At 42.0% G+C, this 25,860-nt stretch overlaps 1 protein-coding gene across 4 annotated transcripts in view; it reads right to left on the bottom strand.

Annotated features, from left to right (window-relative positions):
• LOC132381226 (zinc finger protein 76-like) overlaps positions 1-25,860 on the bottom strand; it is a 97,303-nt gene that overhangs the window by 37,872 nt on the left and 33,571 nt on the right. For 3 of the 4 annotated variants that reach the window (XM_059950572.1, XM_059950575.1, XM_059950574.1), the window contains exons 2-4: positions 17,248-17,333; positions 15,793-15,873; positions 14,154-14,234 (exon numbers count right to left, since the gene is read on the bottom strand). In XM_059950572.1, coding sequence (XP_059806555.1) covers positions 14,154-14,234; positions 15,793-15,873; positions 17,248-17,323 — 238 coding nt within the window. In that variant the 5' untranslated portion in view covers positions 17,324-17,333. Of the gene's footprint in view, positions 1-14,153; positions 14,235-15,792; positions 15,874-17,247; positions 17,334-18,110; positions 18,212-25,860 lie in introns of all 4 variants that reach the window. The other variant, XM_059950573.1, reaches the window with a different exon arrangement.

Genomic DNA, 25,860 nt, shown 5'->3' with positions numbered 1-25,860 from the left:
AGTCCCACCCAACCTGAGTGGAGAAAGCCTGCTTGCATTTACCATATCTATACCCCTCAGAATTTCGTATACCTCTATCAAATCTCCTTTCAATCTTCTAAGTTCCAAAGAATACAGTTCTAACCTATTCAATCTTGACTTATAACTCAGGTCTTCCAGCCCCAGCAACATCCTTGTAAATTTTTTCTGTACTCTTTCAACCTTGTTTATCTTTCTTGTAGGTAGGTGACCAAAACTGCACACAATACTCCAAATTAGGCCTCACTAACATCTTGTACAACTTCAACATAAAATCCCATCTCCTGTACTCAGAATAATCATTTACGAAGGCCAATGTGCCAAAGGCTTTCTTTATGTCCCTGTCTACTTGTGACACCACTTTCAATTAATTATGGACCTGTATTCCCAGATCCCTTTGTTCTCCCACACTCACTCGTGCCCTACTGTTCACAGAACTACCCTGGTTGGTCCTACCAAAGTGCAAAATCTCACACTTGACTGAATTAAATTCCATCTGCCTTTTTCCAGCTGATGCAGATCCCTCTACAAGCCATGATAGCCTCTCTCACTGTCCACTATACCCCCAATCTTGGTGCCATTCTCAATTTTGCTGATCCAGTTCACCACATTATCATCCAGATCATTGATATAAATGAAAAATAACAAGGGACCCAGCACCAATCCCTGTAGCACTCCACTAGTCACAGACCTCCAGTCAGAGGGGCAACCCTCTACTATCACCCTCTGGCTCCTCCCACAAAGACAATGTCTAATTTGAGTTACTACCTCATCCTGAATGCTGAACGACTGAACCTTCTTGGCAGCTTCCCATGCGGGACCTTGTCAAATGCCTTACTTAAGCCCATGTAGGCAACATCCATTACCTTGTCTTCATCCACTTTCCTGGTAACTTCCTCAAAAAACTCTATAAGATTGGTTAGACATGACCCACCATGCACAGAGCCATGCTGACTATTCAATCCTTCAGAATTCCTTCCACTAACTTTCCCACAACGGATGTCAGACTCACTGGCCTATGATTTCCTGGTTTCTGTTTAGAGCCTTCTTAAACAGCTGATCACCTTCCCTGTCGATTTAGGGCCCTGACAAATTCTGCACTTGCTTCTTGTAGGATCCAAGGAAATTTTATTAGGACTAGGCCCAAGTGCTAGGGTAAGGAAATAATAGACTCGTAGAGTTGTCTCCTCCCCACTCAATGATGAACTCACAGTGACAATGAATGCTCACTTTCCATGCAAATCTTAACATTGCTATGACTGGTATATTTGGCCACATCCAACTTTGCGTGATTGCTGTAGGATTCTCCCAAAGGTGAAACTGTGCAGATACCAGGGCCTTTACAGTTGTACTATACATTGGTATCAGAGCAATTCTTGCTCCACTGTTGATAGCCCAATCTTTCTGTCTTCAAACAAAATCCTGCAATTTCAACTCTATGCAGTAATTTAAGGAAAACTGCATCAACAAATGCATAAAGCAAAGATTAAATCAATGCAAAAATTAGCACATTTTCTCAACATGTTGATAGCATATTAAGAGTCACCATTTCAGCATGGTAACAAAAATCTGCAGTTAATCCCTGATGGTCAGTGCAGACGGCGAGGAGTTGTAGATTCTCCCTGTCCCTGTCTTCTGAGTGCTCTGGTTTCCTTCCGTATTTCAAAAGTGTGCAGGATGGTAGGTAAATTGCCCCTAGTGTGTAGGTGCACAGTAAAATCTAGACAGCAAAGATGGTGGGATTTGATGGAAATATGGAGCACAACGGTAACATAGCGATCACAAAACACGATTACAGAGCCCAGAGTCCAATCCCAGTGTTCTCTGTGATGAGTTTGTATAGAATGTGTGGGTTTCCTCTGGGTGTTCCGGTTGCCTCGCAGTCTAAAGGTGCACTGGTTAGTAAGTTAATCGGTTAGTAAGTTTACATGCATAAACCCACAACTAGGCTAGGGTTAACTCAGGAATTGCTGGGTGGCACGGCTTGAAAGGCCAGGAGGGCCTATTTTGCGCTGTATCTCTAAATAAATAACAAACTGTGCCAGGGAACAATTAATTTAAAAATGGGTGCTTGATGGCTGGCATGAATTCTGTGCTACCTCTGCTAATAACTTAAATTTAATTAAAATCCTTTAATTTTAACACAAGGGGAAAAGAGACATTAAAATGCAAAGGGCATGCATTATTGGACTCAGATATCACTCTAGTTTAATAAAAAAAATGATTATCTGTAATTAAATGGCAGGAAGTATAGAGCCAGATTCAAGAATGGTTACCTTCCTTTAACCACTTGTATTTTGAACCAACTGGCAAAAGCCTACACACTGGGGTTTAGCAACAGAATGACTATTTTGATCATTCTACATTAAAATGGGATTTGATTTGTTGTTCTAATTGTGTTATACAGTCACAGAACACTATAACACAGAAGCAGGCCCTTTGGCCCACCTAGTCTACGCTGAACTATTAATCAGCCTAGTGCCATCGACCTGCATCCTCCATACCCATCCCGATCATGTACCTATCCAAATTTCTCTTAAGTGCTGAAATCAAACCTGGATCCACCACTTCAGCTGGAAGCTCATTCCATACGCTCACACCCTCTAAGTGAAGAAGATCTCCCCCATGTTCCTCTCAAATATTTCGCCTTTCAACCTTGATCCATGACCTCTAGTTCCAGTCTCACCCAACCTCTGGGACAACCCTGCCTTGCATTTACCCTATCAATACCCCTCATTCTCCTACTCTCTAGGGAATAAAATCCTAACTTTTCCCTATAACTCAGGTCCTCAAGTCACGGCAACACTCTTGTAAATTTTCTCTGTATGCTTTCAATCTTATTGATATCTTTCCTGTAGGTGGGTGTCTAGAACCGCAGACAATGTTCCAAATTAGGCCTCACCAACATAAAACACAGAAGAGTACAGTAGGCCATTCAGCCCACAATATTGTGCTAAACCAGCTAAAAAGCAAATCATAACCACCCAAACACTAATCCATCCTACCTACACCACGACCATATCCCTCCATCCTCCTTATATACATGTGCTTGTCCAAGCATCTCTTAAAAGCCTCTAATGTATTTGCTTCTACCACCATATTCCAGCCATCTATGACTCTCTGACATCTCTCTTAAACAAAAACCCTCTCACTTTCAATGTATGCCCTCTGGTATTAGACATTTCAACCCTGGGAAATAGATACTCTCTGTCCACTCTACCTATGCCTCACATAATTATGTAAACGTCAATCACATATCCCCTCAGCCTCTGACAGTCCAGAGAAAACAACACGTTTATCCAGCTTATCGTGATAACACATGCCCTCTAAACCAGGTAGCATCCTGGTAATCCTCTCCTGCACCCTCTCCAAAGCCTCAAGATCCTTCCTATAGTTGGGTGACCAGACCTGTACACAATACTCCAGATGTGGCCTAAACAGAGTTTTATAAAGTCGAAGCATAACCTCCTGACTTTTTAACCTCCTTATTGACCTGTGTAGCCACTTGCAAGGAGCTGTGAACTTGGGCCCTAAGATCTCTCTGCTCAGCCACACTGTTAAAGACCTTGCCCTGAACAGTGTACTGTCTCTTTGCATTTGCCTTGACAAAGTGCAACACCTCACATTTATCTAAGTTAACGAAGTTAGTCCTGAAGAAGGGTCTCGGCCCGAAACGTCGACGGTGCTTCTTCCTATAGATGCTGCCTGGCCTGCTGCGTTCCACCAGCATTTTGTGTGTGTTTCTTGAATTTCCAGCATCTGCAGATTTCCTCGTGTTTGCTATCACCCAATCTTGGCATCAATTTACTAACTCACCCATCTACATTTTCATTCAGGTCATCTATACACATTACAAATAGCAGAGCTCACGGCACAGATCCCTGCAGAACTCCACTAATTACAGACCTCCAGTTTGAATAAGTCCCTTCAAGCATTATCCTCTGTCTTTTATGTGCAAGCTAGTTCTGAGTCCAAACAGCCAATTCACCATGGATCCCATGTATCCTCATGAGGGACTTTGTCAAACACTTTACTAAAATCCATGCAGACAGCACCCACTGCCCTACCCTCATCAAACTCTTTTGTCACCTTGTCAAAAAACTCAATCAAGTCGGTAAGTCACAACCTGGCACATACAAAGCCATCCAGGCTCTCCCTAAATAGACCATGCTTATATATCCTATCCCTAAGAATCCAGCAATCTTCCTACAACTGACTTGAGTTCCCAGGATTTTCCTCTTGTTCCCTTCTCAAATAGAAGTCCAACCCTAGCCACTCACCAGTCCTCTAGTACCTGGCCTGTGGCTAGAGAGGACACAAAGATGTCTTGCTGCTCAAGGGCCCAGCAATCTCATCTCTTGCCTTCAATGCACTGGGATAAATCCTATCAGGTCCTAGAGACTTATCCACCTTATCCTTAGGAGGCCCAACACTTCCTCCTCCTGGACCTCCAAATGTCCTAATGTATTTATGATTTCCTGGTCCTCCATATCCTTTTCCTTGGTGAATACTGCAGCAAAGTACTCACTCACATTCTCTGCATCCAAACAAATGTTACCCCCTTCATCGTTGAGAGGTTGCACCTAGTTATCCTCTATAGAATGCCTTGGGATTCACCTTAACCCTACTTGCCAAGGACTTTTCATGCCCCATCTGGTTTTCCTAATTCCTTTCTTTAATTATTTTCTGGCTTCTTTAGACTCCTCATTGTGCTCTGTTTGACCCTGGCTTCTGAAGCTATACATACTTTACTTTTTTCTTCTTGATTAAATTCATCACCTCTCTGGACATTCGAGGTTCTCTTATCTTTCCTCCCCGTCTTTCCTTCTAACAGGAAGATACCTTTCCTGTGCTCTGTGCAATTGATCTTTAACACCCTCCACACGTCTGATGTGGACTTGCAAGAGAAATGCTGTTCCCAATTAATGCTTCTTAGGTCCTGCCTAATGCCCTCATAATTTGCCCGACTCCAATTTAAAATTCTCCCACAAAGACCATGCCTATCCTTATCAGTAGCTATCCTGAAAGTTAAGGAGTTGTGTCACTGTTCCCTAACTGTTCATCCACTGAAAGGTCAGTCACCTGGCCAGGTTCATGACCCAACTGAAGGTCCCTCCTCACATTGGACCATCCACATACTGATTCAAAAAACCTTCCTGGATACATTAACAAATTCAACCCCATCTAAACCCCTTACCCTAAGAAGGTCCCAGTTTATATTAGGGAAGTTGAAATCTCCCAGGACAACAACCCTATTATTTTTACACATTTCCTTAATCTGATAACATATCTGTTTCTCAATGTCCCAGTGGTTACTGGGCAGGTCTGACATACCGATCAGTGCGATTGCACCTTCCTCTTCCTGAGTTCCACCCAAATGGACTCGGTATCTGACCCTTCTGTTATGTCTCCTCGGAGTGCAGCTGTAATATTGTCTCTGATTGTTAGTATACCTCCCACACCCCTCTTTTACCTCCTCTATCTTTTCTAAAACTTCAAAAATCTGGTATATTAATCACCCATCCTTGCCCCTCTCTCAATCAAGTTTCAGTAATGGCTACAACATCGTAGTTCCATGTACTTGCTCTAAGTTCATCACCCTTACCCATAATATTCCTGGCATTAAAATATACACACTTCAAACTATCTGATCCATCAGACCAATTATTTTGATTTTGCTTTTCAATACTTTCCCTGACATCTACCTTCCAGTCCGATCCTTTCCTTACCAGTTTAAACTCTCCCAAGTAGCTTTTGCAAACCTCCCGGCGAGGATATTGTTTCTCCTCCAGTTCAGATACAACCAGTCCCTGTTATACAGGTCACCCCTTCCTCAGGAAAGATTCCAATGATCCAAGAACTTGAAACCCTGCTCCCTGCATCATCTCCACAGTCACTCATTCATCCGTGCATTTCTACCTACACTATTCCGTGACACAGGGAGTTTTTCGGAATTTACTACCTTGGATTCCCTTCTTTTCAGCCTCTTTCCTAACTCTGTATGCTGTTGTTCGTCCTTCAGAGTCGAATTTCGGTCAGGTGGAGGGTTTGTGACTGTGGGTCCGGAGGTGACTGGTGAGGCCAATACAGGCCCTGAAAGCTCACCCACAAGTGGGACACATGAGGATAGGTGCTGCAGTGGAAGTGGAGGTAGGTCGAGCCTTGCGTTTCCTCTGAGCCTCTGCGGTGCGTCTGATTTCTGCTGCATACGCTCTTTTAGTGGTCCTGCTCTACCAGGTTGGGCGGTCCAGAGCAAGCGATTCCCAGTTACTGGGATTGATGCTGAGGTCTTTGAGGGACACTTTGAGGCAGTCTTTGAAATATTTCTTCTGTCCTCTAACTGAGTGCTTGCCCTGGCTCAGCTCTCCATACAGCCGCTGTTTTGGTAGTCGACTGTCAGACATTCTGACGACATGGCCAGCCCATCTGGCTTGGGCTTTCTGTAGGAGGGTGTAGACACTGTGGGTGCTAGCCCGCTCCAGGCCCTCCGTGTCTGGGACATTGTCCTGCCATCGTACGTGGCGAAGTCTGCGGAGGCAGCTCAAGTGGAAGTGGTTGAGCTGTTTAGCGTGTCTGCTGTAGACAGTCCAGGTCTCGCTGGCATAGAGGAGGGTGGTGAGAACCACTGCTCGGTAGACCTTCAGCTTGATGGTAAGGCTGAGTCCTCTCCGCTCCCATACATTCTCACGGAGTCTCCCAAAGGCGGCACTGGCTTTGGCAATTCTGTTGCTGATCTCTGCATCTGTGTTCACCGCTCATGATAGAGTACTGCCCAGATAAGTAAAGCTGTCGACTGCCAGTGGCTTCTGTCCCTTTACTGTGATGTGTGGTTCCTGGTAGGGCTTTCTGAGTGCGGACTGGTACATTATTTCTGTCTTTTTGGTGCTGATTGTAAGTCCAAAGTTGTCACAGGCTCATGAGAAGCAGTCCATTTCTCGCTGCATCTTCTGCTCTGTGCTGGCGTTGAGGGTGCAATCATCAGCGAATAAGAGGTCTCTGACAACGGTCTCCTTTACCTTTGTAACAGCCTGTAGATGCCAGAGGTTGAATAGCCCACCACCAGTCCTGTATCTGACGTGTGTACCATCCTGACAATCGCAGAAGGCATCAGTCAGCATAGCAGAGAAGACCATGCTAAAGAGTGTAGGCGCGAGAACGCATCCTTGCTTCACACCGTTCGTCACTGGGAAGGCTTCTGACTCGTCACCATCATCCAAAACTTTCACCATCATGCCATTGTGGAACTGCCGAACAATCATGATGAACCTGCTAGGGTAGCCAAACTTTTCCATTATCTTCCTTAAGCCATCTCTGCTGACCGTATCAAATGCTTTGGTCAGATTGACGAAGGTCGTAAAGAAGTCGCTGTGCTGCTCTTGACATTTTTCCTGAAGTTGGCGTGCAGCAAATATCATGTTGACAGTTCCACGCTCTGCATGGAAGCCAGACTGACTTTCTGGGAGGAGACCTTGCTCAAGGTGTTGGAGAAGGTGATTAAGCAGGACGCGAGCCAAGATCTTCCCAGCTATGGACAGGAGGGAGATGCCTCGGTGATTGTCACAAGACTGGCGGTTGCCTTTCCTCTTGTAGATGTGGACTATGCTGGCATCTTCCAACTGTTGCAGGACCTTTCCTTCATTCCACATAGACTGGAAGAACTCAGTCAGCTTCTGCATCATGAATGGGCCTCCTGCTTTGTAGACTTCAGCAGGGATTGCATCTGATCCTGGTGCTTTGCTACAAGAAAGTTGCCTGATGGCTTTTCTGACTTCTTCTTCTGTGGGGAGGTTGTCAAGGTCCAGGTTGATCTCCACCTGAGGTAGGCGAGCAATGGCCTCATCGTTGATTTCAGCAGGGTGGTTGAGGGCTTGGTTGAAGTGTTCAGCCCATCTCTCCAAGATCTGCTTTTTCTCTGTCAGCAGCCGAGTCCCATCTGCACTGTGGAGGGGGGAGGAGCTAGAGGACTGAGGTCCATACATAGCCTTCAAAGCTTCATGGAAACGCTTGGTGTCGTGACTGTCTGTGTAGCCCTGGATCTCATCGGCCTTATTGCTGAACCAGACATCCTGCATCTCACAGAGTTTCTTCTGCACTTTCCGTCTTGCACTGGAGAAGGCATCTATCTTTGCTTGTGATGTGGGATCATTCTGGTGTGCTCTGAACAGTTGGTATTTCTCTGATAACAGTGCCTGTATCTCTATATACTCACTGCATAGGACCTCTTTCCCTTTTCTGCCTAAGTCATTGGTGCCAATATGCACCATGACCTCTGGCTGTTCACCCTCCCCCTTGGGATTTCCTGCAGCCCCTCCGGTACATCATGGACCCTAGTATCCAGGAGGCAACACACCACCCCGGTGTCTCTGTTGCAGCCACAGAATCTCCTCTGTTACCCTATAACTACTGCACTTGCCTGACTTTACCCCTCCCTGCCGAGGCTGAGAGCTGCCACAGTGCCATCAGAATGGCTGCTGCTGTTGTGATCTAGTGTGTCATCCTCCCGAGCAGTATCCAATGGAGTATACTTATTGCTGAGGGGAATAGCCACAGGGGAACCCTGCACCGAATCCTTCTCACCCATCTACTGTCCAAAGCCTGTTCTCTGACTTCCTCTTCAAAAGTCTCATCTACAATATCTTTGGTCTCCCGAATGGCTCTGAGTACATTCAACTCCAGTTACAACTCCCTAATCCGGTCAGCCAGACGCTGAAGTTGGGTGCACGTTTCACAGCTGTATCCATCAAGGAAATCATCCCGAATTCCTACATCTGACAGGAGGAGCACTCCATCCTAACTATACCAAATAAAGAAAAAGGCTTGCCTCTTCTTAACTGTGCTTTCACCTGTTCTTGCCGAAGCCTGTTAAGCCAAAGCCTTCACACACTATCACTAGTACTCTCCGACAATGACTGCTCTAGTTAAGCCTTCTCTCCTTTTACTTGCAACTGAGGTTAGGCCTCTGATGCCAAAAATTCCCATGCCTGTGCAGTCCAAAATGACTGGCCTTCTCTGAATCTGCTCCTTTTATTTCTTCTCCTGACTTCCGTGGGGTTCTGACCCAATACACACTCCTCTCGCATGAGCTGCCGAGAAAAAAAAAGGAAATAAAATCTTATACAACTTCAACATAACATCCCAACTCCTGCATTCAGAAGAATCAGAATCAGGTTTATTATCACCGGCATGTAACGGGAAACTAGTTAACATAGCAGCAGCAGTTCAATGCAATACACAATCTAACAGAGAAAAAATAAATAAATAAAATAAAAATAATAAAAAACAAGTAAATCAATTACATATATTGAATAGATTAAAAAATGTGCAAGATAGAAATACTATATCTTTTTTAAAAAACTGAGGTAGTGTCCAAAGATTCAATGTCCATTTAGGAATCGGATAGCACAGGGGAAGAAGCTGTTCCTGAATTGCTGAGTGTGTGCCTTCAGGCTTCTGTACCTCCTACCTGATGGTAACAGTGAGAAAAGGGCATGACCTAGGTGCTGGAGGTCCTTAATAATGGATGCTGCCTTTCTGAGACACTGCTCCCTGAAGATGCCCTGGGTGCTTTCTACCCAAGATGGAGCTGACTAAATTTACAACCCTCTGCAGCTTCTTTCAGTCCTGTGTAGTAGCCCCTCCATACCAGACAGTGATGCAGCCTGTCAGAATGCTCTCCAAGGTACATCTACAGAAGTTTTTGAGTGTATTTGTTGACATACCAAATCTCTTCAGACTCCTAATAAAGAATAGCTGCTGCCTTGCCTTCTTTATAACTACATTGATATATTGGGACCAGGTTAGGTCCTCAGAGATCTTGACACCCAGGAACTTGAAACTGTTCACTCTCTCCACTTCTGATCCCTCTATGAGGATTGGTATGTGTTCCTTCATCTTACCCTTCCTGAAGTCTACAATCAGCTCTTTCATCTTACTGACATTGAGTGCCAGGTTGTTGCTGCAGCACCACTCCACTAGTCAGCATAATCTCACTCCTGTACGTCCTTTCATCACTACCTGAAATTCTACCAACAATGGTTGTATCATCAGCAAATTTGTAGATGGTATTTAAGCTCTGCCTAGCCACACAGTCGTGGGTATACACAGAGTAGAGCAGTGGGTTAAGCACATATCCCTGAGGTACACCAGTGTTGATCATCAGTGAGGAGGATATGTTATCACCAATCCGCACAGATTGTGGTCTTCTGTTTAGGAAATCGAAGATCCAGTTGCAGAGAGAGGTACAGAGGCCCAGGTTCTGCAACTTCTCAATCAGGATTGCGGTAATGATGGTATTAAATGTCGATGAACGGCATCTTGACATAGGTGTTTGTGTTGTCCAGGTGGTCTAAGGCTATATGGCGGGCCATTGAGATTGTATCTACTGTTGACTTATTGTAGCGATAGGCAAATTGCAATGCATCCAGGTCCCTGCTGAGGCAAGAGTTCAGTCTAGTCATAATCAATCTCTCAAAATATTTCATCACTGCCGATGTGAGTGCTACCGGGCAATAATCATTAAGGCAGTCCACATTATTCTTCTTGGGCACTGGTATAACAGTGGCCTTTTTGAAGCAAATGGGAACTTCAGCCCGTAACAGTGAGGGGTTGAAAATGTCCTTGAATACTCCCACTAGTTGGTTGTCACAGGTTTTCAGAGCCTTACCAGGTACTCCATCGGGACTTTCTACCTTGCAAGAGTTCACTCTCTTTAAAGACAGCCGAACAACGGCCTCTGAGATGGAGATCACAGGGTCATCAGGTGCAGCAGGGATCTTCACAGCTGTTATTGTGTTCTCCCTTTCCAAGTATGCATAGAAGGTGTTGAGTTCATCTGCTGCCATTCATGCTATTGGGTTTCGCTTTGTTGGAAGTAATGTCTTTCAGACCCTTCCAGAGTTGCCATGCATCCGATGTCACCTCCAACCTCATTCAAATTTGACTCTTCAGCCTTGAAATAGCTCTCTGCAAGTCATACCTGGTTTCCTGGTCTAGGCCTGGGTTGCTAGACTTGAATGCCACAGATCTAGCCTTCAGCATACAATGTACCTCCTGGTTCATCCACGGCTTTTGGTTTGGGAATGTACAGTAAGTCTTTGTAGGCACACACTCATCCACACAGGTTTTAATGAAGTTGGTAACAACTGCAGCATACTCATCCAGATTCAAAGATGAATCCCTGAATACAGTCCAGTCCACCGATTCAAAGCAGTCCTGTGGGCGCTCCTGTGCTTCCCTTGTCCAAACCTTCTTGGTCCTCACTACTGGTGCTGCAGTCTTCAGTCTCTGCCTGTACTCAGGGAGTAGAAATACAGCCAGGTGATCAGACTTCCCAATGTGAGGGTGTGGAATAGCACGGTAGGCATTCTTGATGGTGGTGTAGCAATGGTCCAGTGTGTTGTTTCCTCTGGTATTGCAAGTGATCTGTTGATGATAGCTGATCAGTGATTTTTTCAGTCTGCCCTGGTTAAAATACTTCAATTTATGAAGGCCAATGTATCGAAATCTCTTGACGATCTTATCTAACATGACGCCACTTTCAAAGAATTATGGACCTGTATTCCCATATCCCTCTGTTCTACTGCACTTCCCTGTGCCCTACCATTCACCGTGTAAGTACTCCCTGGATTGTCCTCCCAAAGTGCAACTCCTCACACGTGTCAGCATTAAATTCCATCTGCCAATTTTCCAGCTGGTCCATTTACCACTGCAAGCTTTGATAGCCTTCCTCCTGTCCACCACACCCCATTCTTGGTGTCATCCACAGATTTGCTGTTCTAGTTTACTTTTTTATAATTCAGATGACAAACAACAACAGACCCAGCACCAATTCCTTCAGCACACCGCTCGTCACAGGTTTCCGGTCAAGAGGCAACCACCCACTAATATTCTCTGGTTTCTTCCGAAAAGCCAATGTCCAATCCAATTACCACCTCATCCTGAACACCAAGCAACTGAATCTTCTGGACCAACCTCCCGTGCGACATGTTGCCAAAGGAATTGCTGAAGTCCATGTAGACAACACCCTCTGCTTCGCCTTCATCAACTTCCCTGGTAACTTCCTCAAAACACTCTAAGATTTTTCAAACATGACCTACCACACATAAAGCTATGCTGACCATCCCTAATCAGTCCCTGTCTAGCCGAATACTTATATATCTGATACCTGAGAAAACCTTCCAATATCTTATCCTCTACTGATGTCAGGTTCAGTAGAGGGCAAGTTAATTCTATTGCTTACTTTTAGAGCCTTGTTTACACAAAGGAACAGCATTAGCAATACTCCAATCCTCCGGCATCTCACCTGTTGCTCTGCACATTTTAAATATCTCTGTTGGAGCCCTTGCAATTTATGTACTTGCCTCCCACAAGGTTCAAGGAACACCTTGTTAGGCCCTAGCGATTTATCCATACTAATTTGCCTCAAAACAGAAAACATTGGTTTGTCTGCAATCTGTATACAAAACATGACCTCTCTGCTGTTTTGACTCACTTCTATAGCTTCTCTGTCCATCTCCTGAGTAAATACAAATGCAGATATCCCCCATCACTTCCGGCTCCATACAGGAAGTTCACTTTGATCTTCAAGAGGAGCAATTTTGTCCTTTATTTATTTATATTTAAATAAATAGCCCTGAGTAGGCACGTTCGGTCCTTCGAGTCAGGCCACCCTAGCAACCCTGGACAAACCAGTTTAACTCTAACCTAATCACAGGACAATTTAAAATGACCAATTAACCTACCCGGTATGTCTTAAAACTGTGGGAGGAAACCTGAGGACCAAGAGAAAAGTCATGTATTTCACAGGAAGGATGTACAGAGACTCCTTACAAAATGGCACCGGAATCGAACTTCGGAACACCCGAGCTGTAATAGTGTCGCACTAACCGCTATGCTACAGTAGTGTCCTTTGCTATCCATTTGCTCTTAATATATACTGTATGTAGAACCCTCATACCTTCTTTTCATCCTCCTGACTTCCTTCTTACGTGTTCTTTTACATTTTTTTTAGAAAAAAGTTATGTTTGTGTTTTTCTTGTGAATGCTGCTTATATGATGCCATGTGCCTCCAAGTACGTTTTTCTTTGCACCTGTGCATACATGGACTTCTGCATATGAGAATCAACTCTTTGAACAAAACAGAAGCATGCATTCTGTCCTTCACAGTTTCAGAATGCCTCAAAACAATTCAGTTAATCAATTACTTCCATATGCTGGGACTGGGACTGTCATAATGTGAGAAAATCACTAAGTACCCCAAAACTTACAAGCATTATAGCTTTAAGTAAAAAAGTACAGAATTTGGATAGACAGAAAACAATTATCAACTGCCTCTTTTAGACCAACTTAAAAATGCCCTTGTTTTTTATTAACCCAATAAATTGATGATGAAATATTCTACTGCCAAGAAACTAATGACAATCTTTCCTAATAATACGTTAAAAATGCGGGGTGCTTTATGTTCCATTATATCTCATGACAACATACTAGGGACCAGCTGTATAATGACATATGAGATGATGCTTTGATAAAAAGAGCGTAGAGTGGAAGGAAGAATTTGTTCTTATAATAACTGTTTTTCATCTTTTACTTCTCTGCAAACCTAACTATCACAAATTGTAAAACCCACTCAATGTGTATGAAAGATCAGCAAAATCCACTTATTAGACCAATTCTAAAGGTCTATACAAGTTCTATTCCAGTTCTAAATAGTCCTGGAGTATTGATTATTTCCTCTTAACATATTGATTATTGCCTGCATTTTCTGTTTTGGTTTGTCTAAGTTCATGAACCACTGTCCTTTCATGCACATCAAATAATTTGTCAATAATTAGATATTAAAACTACAAAAATAAATACAGCTGAATTCTTAATTACCTACACTTCCAGTATTTTGTAATCTGCTTTCATTGTGAGAAAGATCAAATGCAGAACCTTCAATTATCTGATTGTAATAACTGATCAGAAACTGCAAGACCTCATTACTTCTACTTTATTTAATTCTGAGTCCTGAATTTTGTAACTACATAAGTAAATGTGCATATTTGTATCTTCTCCTGTGTTTTACTGTAATGTTACTGAGATGAATGTTTATTGTAATGTTACTGAGATGAGTGTTCTATTGTGATGTTACTGACCTTTAGGAGTGTGATGAATGTATGCAGTGCTGCCATCTTCCAGTTGTATAGCCTGTCCATCTTCAAATGGGACAGAGTCACCTGAAATGTTACATCAAAATCAATAAAGATTAACTTAAAAAATTACTGTAAATCTGACATAAAAACACAAGATGCTGAAAGTATTCAAAAGGTTAGGCAGCACCTGAATATAGAAAAAAAGGTAAAATTTCAAGTTTAAACATCTTTGAAACTGGCATCTAGCTTACAGTTTCAGAAGTACCAATTGAACAATTCTAATCTCCACCGCCACCCTGCATCTCCTGACTTCAGTTAAAGGCTGGGCAGATAGCCTGTTCCTCTGCAACACACAGCAGCCACGGAAATGGATAAACAGTCTGTTTTGGGCTGAGACTGTAAAGGACAGGGAAAGATGCCAGAATAAAAGGTGAGAAGACAAGCTAAGAGGTGATAGGTGAAGCCAGGTGAGTAGGGGAAGGAGGGGGACGAAGTAAGAAACTGGGGGGTGAATAGTACAAAAGGCAAAGGGCTGGAGAAGGAGGGAATTTGATAGGAGAGGAGAGTGGACCATGGAAGAAAGGGAAGGAGGAGGGGAAACAGGGGGAGGTAATAGGCAGGTGAGGCAATGAGTTAAGAGGCCAGAGTGAGGGATAGAAGAAGAGGGAAGTGTAGAGACAAAAAATTACCAGAAAGAGAGACTAAAGTTCATGCCATCAGGTTAGAGACTACCTAGATGGAATAGGAGATGTTCTTCCTCCACCCTGAGAGTGGCTTCATTGTAGTAGAAGAAGAGGCCATGGACCAACATGTCAGAACGGCATTGGGGATAGAAATTAAAATGATTTTCTACTGGGAAATTCTGCTTTTTGCCGATGGAGTGGAGATGCTCAACATTTCCCTACTTTACGTCAGGTCTCACCAATCTGGAGGAGGCTGCATCAGGAGCACCCAATACAGTAGACGTACAGGTTTACAGGTGAAGTGTTGACTCACCTGGAAGGACTGTTTGGAGCCCTGAATGGAGTTGAGTGATGAGGTGAATGGGCAAGTATGTCATCTCTGTTGCTTGCAGGGGTATGAGGAAGATTGGTGGAGAGGAACAAATTGCCGAGGGAATCACAGAAGGAACAATCCCTGCAGAAGGCAGAGAGTGGGGGGTGGGGAGGTAAAGATGGGTTTGGTGGTAGGATCCCATTGAAGATGGCAGAGGTTGTGGTGAATGATGTGTTTGATGCGGAGACGCTTGGGGGGTAGGTGAGATACAAGGAACTTTATACCTGTTAAGGTGGCATGATACTTGTGATGGATGTCAAGGAAATGGAGAGATGGGGATAAGGGTAGCGTTAATGATGGAGGAAGGTAGACCCTGTTCTTTGGAGGAGGAGGACATATCTGATGCCCTTAAGAGGAACAAATGCGGTGGAGATGAAGGAATTGAGTAAAGAGACTAGCATTTTTATGGGAGACAGGGTGGAAAGATAGCTGTGGGAATTAGTAAGCTTATAAAAGATATCAGTGGACAGTTTGTTGAAAAGATCAAAAGCACGTGAAGTGTCATGGATGCAGGTGTGAAGGGACTGAACCAAGGGGGATAGAATGGCTATTATTTAGTATTAACAGAGGTCCTGTCTATAATTACCTTTTTGCACTGTAACTTGTTGGATGTAGGCTGTTGTGCCATCCTCCAGCTGAATGGTTTGCCCCTCAACCAACTTTGCATCTGTTAAATATATTTGTACATTAAAAGGATGTTAAAAAACTGGAAGATAAGCACTCAGCACTGATACACTGAAGTTAGATTATACAACATGAATACCAAATGTGTTTATGTACACTTTTATTTTTGCAGAAATTGCTGCTTTATTGAATTTCAGATGAAATAATTTCAGTCTCACTAATAAAATTATTAACATTGCACAATATAGTTTTTATTATATGCAGCCTATAATATACAATATCTGCTGATACATTTTAGATTAAGCATATCAAAAATGTAAGAATTTGGATTAATGCTTGTCTCCAGAGTCTAAACCCCAATGTAAGTAGAACAAAAACAAAAAATGCTGGAAATAATAAGCAGATTAGACTTTCATTAACAATAAGAGAAACAGCATCAACATTTCATGCTGGGATCCATTCTTCAGACCCATTCTCTCCCCACACCAGGCCTGACTGCTGAGTATTTCCAGCATTTTCAAACTTTGCTTTAGACTTCCATTCCTTCCTATAATGCAACATAAATGTAACTAGTGATATGTATTTGGAAAATATATAGCTTTTACATGTACTGTAAATGTTGTTTTCCTCTGTGTGTACTTTTCACTTCTAGAGGTATGGTAAGTTTCTGGTGACCAGGTGGCTACAAAACTTTCCCTTATTTATATGGTTTGCACCATTATTGACTACTGACCCACTAGTGTGATAGAATCTTAATGGATCTCTAATCTAACAAGCTATTCAGATTAAGAGCTAATTATTGATAGGAATTAAATATTGATCTAATCAGCTTTACGGTAAGCTGCTTTCCATGAGGTTCCTTAACCATGTATCCTTTCTTTTTAAATCTTTTTATTAATTTTCAAATAGATAGGCATAACAACAACAGTAACACAGAGAGATTGGGAATACATTGTTGGTAAACAGTATGTACCAGTATAAGCTATAGATAACACAAATGTACTAAGCCTCCCAAACTCTTGACGTGATTAAATATTATAGAAAAAATTTTTTTAAAAAAACCCAAATTAGAAATCAAAACAAAAATTAAACTAAACAAAATAAAGCTGGGCTATTGTATTACATCAGATACGATCAATAATGTCAATAACTCACTCCTCTGTCCAAATAACTAAGGATAATAAAAAGGATTCGGAAAAGGTCAAGTTACATCATATGAAAGCATTGAATAAATGGTCTCCAAGTTTCTTCCAATTTAACCAAAGGGTCAAAGGTAACACTTCTGATTTTTTCTAGTCTCCCACTGCCTCACATTAACAACTTGGTGGAGCAAGGATTCAAAACTCTGTCCCGCCATGTCTCTGTGCTTCATGCTTGAATGATTTCTTTTAATTTTAGTTCATTATTGGGTGCTCACCTTTCAGTGTATGTTGGATGTAGGCTGTAGAACCATCTGTAAGGGTTACTGCCTGCAGGCTCAGGCTCTCCATCATTCAGTAGAACCTAAAAACAAAAACACAAAACTTTTTTTAACACTTACAACTTCTGAACAATTTACTTGTTCACTGCTTTTAAAAGATAAACCTCAAGAAATATAATGTAGTAGCACTTAATCACCAAAGAGCTATCCAGTAATATTTAGTTTAGCTTCTATAATTTCCATTTTGATTCAAAATTGGACAAAAGAGCAGAATTTCAGAGTTGAGGTTAGAGTAAATAATCTCAACACCAAGACAAAGTACAGCAAGTTAATGCATAAAAGTACAGCAAAGTACCAAGTAAAATTCAATTTGGTGGGAATTAGGGAGAACTCTCCAAAGACTAGAACTGCACTTAAATTCAGACCACCAGGCTGTGCTCTTTCTTCCTGCATACAAACAAGATGAAACATGAGAATCCAGTACAATGCTGATCTCAGGAAATAGATAAAGTTCTATGTCACTGCTTTGAGTTGGTAGACCGGACCATACTCAAAGACTTAGCACTCAGCCTACATTTCCTCCTCGCTGACGATCAACACTGGTGCACCGCAGGGGTGTGTGCTTAGCCCACTGCTCTACCCTCTCTATGCCCATGACTGTGTGGCAAGGCATAGCTCAAATACCAGCTATAAGCTTGTTGATGATACAACCATTGTTGACAGAATCTCAGAGTGGGTGTACAGGAGCGAGATATACCAACTAATGGAGTGATGTTGCTTCAGCAACCTTGCACTCAACGTCAATAAGATGAAAGAGCTGATTGTGAACTTCAGGAAGGTTAAGATGAAAGAACACATACCAGTCGTCATAGTGGGATCAGAAGTGGAGAGAGTGAGCAGTTTCAAACCCCGGGTGCCAAGATCTCTGAGGACCTAACCTGGTCCCAACATATCGATGCAGCTATAAAGAAGGCAAGACAGTAACTATACTTCTTTTGTAGTTTGAAGAGATCTGGTATGTCAACAAAAACATTCAAAAACTTCGATAGATGCGCCTTGGAGAGCACTCTGACAGGCTTCATCACTGTCTGGTATGGGGGCGTAGTGGTTACTGCACAGGACTGAGAAAAGCTGCAGAGAATCATGAATTTAGCTGGCTCCATCTTGGGTACTACCCTACAAAGTACCCAGGTCATCTTAAAGGAGCAATGCACACAACACGCTGGAGGAACTCAGCAGGTCGGGCAGCATCCGTGGAAACGAACAGTCAACATTTCCGGCTGAGACCCAGCGTGTTGTGTGTTCCGAAACGTTGACTGTTCATTTCCATGGATGCTGCATGACCTGCTGAGTTCGTCTAGCATGTTGTGCGTGTTGCTTTGACCCCAGCATCTGCAGTGTATTTTGTGCTTACATCTTAAAGGAGCGGTGTCTCAGAAAGGCAGCATCCATTATTAAGGACCCCCAGCACCCTTTTCTTACTGTTACCATCAGGTAGGAGGTACAGAAGCCTGAAGGCACACACTCAGCGATTCAGGAACAGCTTCTTCCCCTCTGCCATCCGATTTCTAAATGGACATTGAACCCTTGGACACTACCTCACTTTTTAATATATAAATTATTTCTGTTTTTGCATGATTTTTAATCCATTCAATATACACAAACTGTAATTGATTGATTTTTTTATCCTCTATATTATGTATTGCTTTGACTTGCTGCTGCTAAGTTATCAAATTTCACAACACATGCCGGTGATAATAAACCTGATTCTGATTCTACATGAGTGCGACATCACTGTCACTGACTTTATCAGCAAGTCTGTCTGACAATCCAGATGTTCCAAAACCAGAAATGATGGATGGACTATAACAGCTTGTCTCTCACTCAATGTCAGCAAGGAGCTGATTACTCAATCAGGACGAGGAAAACAGAGGTCCAAGAGCCAGTCCTCAGTGGGGGATCAGAGGAAGAAAAGGTCAGCAACTTTACATTCCCCGGTGTTATCATTTTGGAGGATCCATCCAGCACGTAGATGCAATTACGAAGAAAGCACAGCAGTGCCTCCACTTCCTTAGAAATTTGTAAAGTACAAGTAAAATACAACACAGTGGGAATTAGGGAGAACTCTCCAAAGACTAGAATCACACTTAAATGACACAGCATGACATCTCAAACTTTGACGAACTCCTATAGGTGTACAGAGGAGAGTACTTTGATGAGTTGCATTGTGGCCTGGTACGGAAACACTAATGCTCTTAAATAGAAAAGCCTACAAAAAGTGATGGACACAAATGATATCGTACACAAAGCCCTCCCCACCAGTGAGCACATCTACATAGAGCGTTGTAGCAGAAAGCAGTATCCATCATCAAGGTCACCCAACACCCAGGCCATGCTCTCTTCTCGCTGCTGCCATCAGGAAGAAGGTACAAGAGCCTCAGGATCCACACCACCAGGGTCAGGAACAGTTATTACCGCTTAATCATCAGGATCTTGAACCCCCAAAGAGGATAACTTCACTAACCCCACCACTAAACTGTTCCCTCAATCTATGGACTCATTTTCAATGACTCTTCACCTCATGCTCTCGATATTTATTGCTTATTTATTAATAATTTTTTTCCCTTTTGTATTTGTACAGTTTGTTATCTTTTGCACATTGGTTGTTTGTCCATTCTGTTGGGTGCAGTCTCTCATTGATTCTACCGTGTTTCTTGGATTTACTGTGTATGCCCGCAAGAAAACAGATATCAGGCTTGTTTATGGTGACATATACGCACAAAGTAATGAACTTACTTTGAACCAGAAATTCCACTGAAGTCTAGCACAGCAGTGTTCAAATCAGGTGACCTTGACCTTTGAAATTGAAATATCACCTCTGTAAAGCTATCAAGGATGCTAAGAGACAATACAAGTCCAAAATATAGTCCCAGACCAGCCATCAGTTAGAACAGTACTTAGATACTATAACGGGCTACAAACAAAATCAGGCAACATCACTGACAATAGCACATCCCATTCCCAATGAGCTTAATGATTTCTATGCTCATTTTGAACAGAAGGGGATTGAAATGTCACCAGCAACACACCTGAACCACAGTCACCAATGTGGAAATAAGATCAGTCTTCCAGAGAGTGAATCTGTTAAAGCATCTGGCCCAGCTTATAAATCTAGCCATGACATTAGATCATATGCAGGTATTTTTTACTTCCTGCTTCAGTTTGAGGTTCCCACTGCTTTGTTCTGAAATTCTCTCCTGCTTTAAGAAGACTACTATCATTCTAGTACCCAAGAAAAACAAGTAATATGCCTTAAGGACCACTGCCCACCAGCTCTGACATCCATCATCATGAAGAGCTTTGAGAGGCTAGTCATGGCATGCATTATCTCCAACCTCCTAGAGAACCTCGAACTACTGCAACTTGCCTTGCGCTGAATCAGGTCTACAGCGGACATCATCTCCCTAGCCCTACATCTCTAGACAGTGAAGACACCTACATTAGACTAAAGCTCCATCTTCAATACTATAAAGCCATCCAAACTCATCTCCAATCTCCTAAACCTAGAACTCAACACCTCCTTTTGTAACTGGATCCCTGACTTCCTGACCTACAGACCACAAAGAGTATCAATAGGCAAGCAACACTTCTACTACAATTACCCTCAACACTAGCAACCCACAAGGCTGTGTAGTGAGCTGTCTATTAAAAAGCAATGAGTCAGCATACAGGAAGGAGACAGAGAGATTAGTGATATGGTGCCATGACAACAATCTTTCCCGTAATGTTAGCAAGACAAAAGAACTGATCATTGACTTCAGGAGGGGTTTGTGGTGTGCATGCTCTTGTTTATATCAAGTGTTGAGATTGAGAGTGTTGAAGTTTCAAGTTCATAGGAGTGACCATCACTAATAGTCTCTTGTGGTCCAACCACATTGAAGTTACATCAAGGAACCTCACTCACAATTCTATTTCCTTAGGAGGCTAAAGAAATTTGCATGTCCCCTTTGATCCTCACCAATTTTTATTGATGCTCCATAGAAACCATCTAAGCTGAATGCGGCATGGTTTGGTAAGGCAAGTGCTCCACACGTGAAGGCAAGAAGCTGCAGAGAGTTGTGGATACAGCTCAGCATTTCACGGAGACCAGCTTCCCTTTGGTGAACTACACTTCTCACTGCCTCAGTAACACTTCTCACTGCCCGGCAACAATCTCACCCACCCAGGACATTCTTTCTTCTCCACTCTCCCATTGGGCAGAAGATAAAGGCCTGAGACTCCACACCAACAGGCTCAAAGATAGTTTCCATCCTGCTGTTATAAGACTATTGAATGATCCCCTAGTATAAAAAAGGTGGATTCCTGACCTCACAATCTACCTCATTGTGATCTTGCACCTCACTGTTTATCTACACTGCACTTTCATTGTAAGGTAACACTTTATTCTGCACTCTGTTATAGTTCAGATTATGATTACAACCATTTAAGACTATAATGTGGAAAAGATTCTTCTCTCAAAGGGTTGTGAATATTTGGAGCCCCCAGAAAGCTGAGAAAAGCTGAATCCTTAAATGATTTAAAACTGTGATATATATAGATTTTCAAATAGTAAGGGAGTTGAGGGTTACCGGGAGATGGCAGGAAAGTGGATTTGAAGAAACTGTATCAAACCGTATAGTGCAGCAGGACTGAGTAGCTCCTGAAGCTCTTATCATTGTACATTTTCAGGAAAGTGCTTAGATTGAATACCAGTTGAGCAGGGACAGGGATTAGGTTACATGGCAAGATTTTGCAGTTGGTGGGTGGCACAGATCAGGCAAGTGGCTCATCATACAGAGGTACAGGTAGTTAGACATCAGGGCTACTAATTGTTCTGATGTACAAAAATACATCAAGCCAATGGTCATGAATCAAATCCAGTGATTTGGTTTAGCCAAACTATTTTCAGAGGCATGGTGCAGAAAAAAAGTGAAATTATGTCTCCAAATTTCCTCTGATTGGGAATTAAACTTTCCTAGCCTTTTTTTTTTAACATTTCTGTTCACACTTATTAAACTGGAATAATTAATTTAATATGGTCCATCAAAAGTAATTAAATGTTTTTCTCATAAATTGCTTTTCATTTGCAACTACTTATGAATTTATAGTATGGTAGTTTCTGTCTTTTTTACTTCCCACATCCTCTGCTCAATTTGTCTGGCTTGAATGCTTTAGTTATTAATACAGCTTCTCCCCTCTTTCGCCCCTGACCCCACAGTTAAGAAACAAACACCCACTGATGCAGTGCTATTTTTTTTTAGCCTCCACAAATGAAAATCATTGCTTTTCAGAGTAAATTACAAAACTGAAGTTGGAGAAATTTGGCCCATATCAAGATGATCAGTCGTGTTATACACCAACGTGCTTCAGATGTCTAACACTTTGGATGCATGAAGATTGACATAAATTTTAATGCAACATTAATGCAATTTATGTTTGAAAAACTACCAGTTGAAATTTGGCCACTTTTATTTGTTCTAAACAAATCAATATTCACCGATTGTGAAGAATGTCTTCATCGTACTCCTTTAACTGCAACTGCATAATTTAAAGGGAAATTTGGACAGACTGATTTTTTTTATATACTAAAGAAATCATAGGGTCATGGGGCTAGGGCAGGGAAAGTACTACAGAGATAAAAGATCAGCTATCATTAAATGAGGGTCTGGATGGTCTACTTTTGCTTCTATTTCTCATGTTCTCAAAGAATTTCTACAAAGAATTCTACAATAGAGCTGGTGATTCAGAGGGGGTTGTCTAAAATTCACTGGGATTCATTGCTACAGACAGCTATAGTGGCCAAGTCATTGGATATATTTAAAACAAAGGCTGATAGGCTCTTGATTAATAAGGGCATCAAAGCTTATGGGGAGAATGCAGGAGAAAGGGGTTGAGAGAGATAATAAATCAGACATAATGGAATGACAGAGCGGTATGAGAATCACAGAATGTAAGTAGTCTAATTATGGTCCTATGACTTATGGTCTTATGCTCTAAAGCCACAGCATGAGTTGTTTTGATGCACTGAACTAGCTGGAGAGTTAGCCCAGGCATGAGAAGGCTAGACAGGTATACCAGTAACTCAAAGGAGCTTGGAAAGAAGAGCTTAAAGCTTCAGACAGTACTCTCCTGTAATGTTTGTGAGTCATGCTCCCATTATTAATTAGAGAATTGTGACTGTCTGCAGGCAGATCTACAATCAAGCATTAGTAACTGGAAAGCTCTGCCCAGAGAACACCATCATGATAAGGTTCTCTTTACTGAGTCAGTATACATAGTTGATGCTACATATCCAAGTATGCTGGAAAAAATGTTCCTGGTTCCAGTTGAAGCTTTGCAAGAGATTGGCGACAGATCACTCAAACTATTTGAATTATTTTGCATACTGTCTGACAGGTCGAGAAGGCAGCAAGTATTTCAACATGGATCTGCATCAGCTTTTCCATGTATGTTCTCCCTTCATAGATCTTACCAAGTCCCAAGAATGGTCTAAAAAGTATAAGAGTGCCAGACATGGGAAGTGAGTGTTTTTCCTTACTGAACAATTACAAATTGAAATGGCAAATATATATTTTGGTGACACATGGCATTGACGGGCAAAGTGGCCACCTCATTGGAAGATGCACAAAATTGGTGCTTAGAAAGATGGACGTGGTAAAGGTGCAGATCTTTGCATAACTGGTATATCCATCACGTCTACAGCCATGCCAATAATTACAACCTCCGTCACATTGATTCTCTATCTGGCAGGGGATCCTTGAGTTTTTTTCGTAATTGGTGGGATCTCCCTCCTGTGATGGGCAACTTTAGCCTGAAAACAAGAGGGAAAGTTTTTTTTCTATGTGCATATACCTGTGTTGCTGAGATTACTACCGAAAGATGCTAGAGGGCAGCTGAAGCTATAGCTACCCATTGTGTTAAAGACGTGTGTGTGAGCTGAGGTCTGAAAGGAACAAGAAAGATGCAATTCAGTCAGGGTTTTATCTTCAAAGGTCACAGCAAAAGTGCTCCTAATTGCAGTGTGAATTATCCATGGAACGCACCTCTGCTGCCACTTTTTAATTCTATTCTAGGTTTTCTCCTGTTATTCCTAGCACATACACCATGTCTCCTGTGCTTTGCCTGATCCATCAGGATGTCGAGTTTCACCTCTAAGAAACATGAAACATGCTCCCTGTACTGCAAACCTCTCCAGCAGTTGTCACCAGAGACAAGGTCAACACTTACACTTCTGGCAATGCCATTTGTTAATGAAGAGTGTTCTTTAACAGATGCCGAAGCTCTGCGCTCAATTAGTGTAGTAATATGCTGGCACTGAATTGCATTAGTGATGACGTCAAGACTTGCACCGCTTGCTTCTTCAGACAGCTTTGGCATGCCAAAAAACACCTGGTTATTTGCTAATTGATCATGATGGAATCTCACAGCCAATCTATACTAAAATGAATTGGATGTTCAGGATTAGCAGTCACATTTAAGTGCAGTCCATTTCACTGGCAATTGTTCTTCAACAATATTTATGCTATAAAATATTAATTGTAATATTTTGTCACAATGTTCAGCTTGGTACATTGTTGAACTGTTTTACAATGAAATACTTCACCCATTTACATTGGCCACTCAACAGGGGGTCTTATGTGGTGATTTGGTAGGCCTACTTAAAGCAAACCTTTACTATTTAAAGCCATTCTGTATCTATAAGATGAGGTGCATTACAGATGTAAGATACCATGGCTCCTTCCATTTACAAACAACTTTAATTGAATATTATGTTGATTAGACAGTTTAACTGTTTTCTTTGTAGTTTGAATTCCGTATGCCTGCTTGTATTTTATATAATTACCTTTGTGTATGCAATTGTTCAGTGCATCCTTTAGTGGATACAATTCTTTGTATTATTCTGGAAACTTTTTGCATATAACATTACTTGAATACGGGCTTGTTATGTTATATAACTCCATAACATAAAACTAATTGAAATAAAAACACGGAGTCAGGAGAAGCAAGTGTACTTTGGTTTACTTGAGTAAGGAGCGCATTTATGACACAGTGGCATAATGACGTAGCCATTCACATACTTTTACTTATAACCCATGATTAATTATTTAAACAATGGATGCTTAATCAAACAATACAAATACAATATTACTCAAATATTACAGGATTATGAAATGCAGGACACTCCTGCCTACTTAGCCATAAATTCCAACTCAGAATGCATCTCAACTTGTACACGTATACACTCACATAGATACACAAACACAAAACAAAAAAATAAATATATATTACAACAAAAAATAAATATGTATTATAATAAATCTACTATATAGATATCCACATCATAATAAATTTTAAATTGCCCTATTCAGGCCTAAGGATTTAATTGCTGCTCTGGGGCCTTCTCTGTGGTGGTTGTAGATTACTCTGGGACTAAAGGAAATGGTTCTGAAAGTGTTCTTCTCTAGCAATTGAGTCTGCTCTCCTCAAATGATTGATGTGACGTCTCCAGCTGACATCAGACACAATCTCCACTGTGTAGGAAAGTGGTCCATCTCTGTCCTCAATCTTTCT

This window comes from Hypanus sabinus, chromosome 25 (genome assembly GCF_030144855.1).
Source record: "Hypanus sabinus isolate sHypSab1 chromosome 25, sHypSab1.hap1, whole genome shotgun sequence".
In the NCBI taxonomy this organism is placed as follows: domain Eukaryota; kingdom Metazoa; phylum Chordata; class Chondrichthyes; order Myliobatiformes; family Dasyatidae; genus Hypanus; species Hypanus sabinus.
The sequence above is the reverse complement of the archived record's forward strand: the minus strand, read 5'-3'. Positions and strand labels throughout refer to the sequence as shown.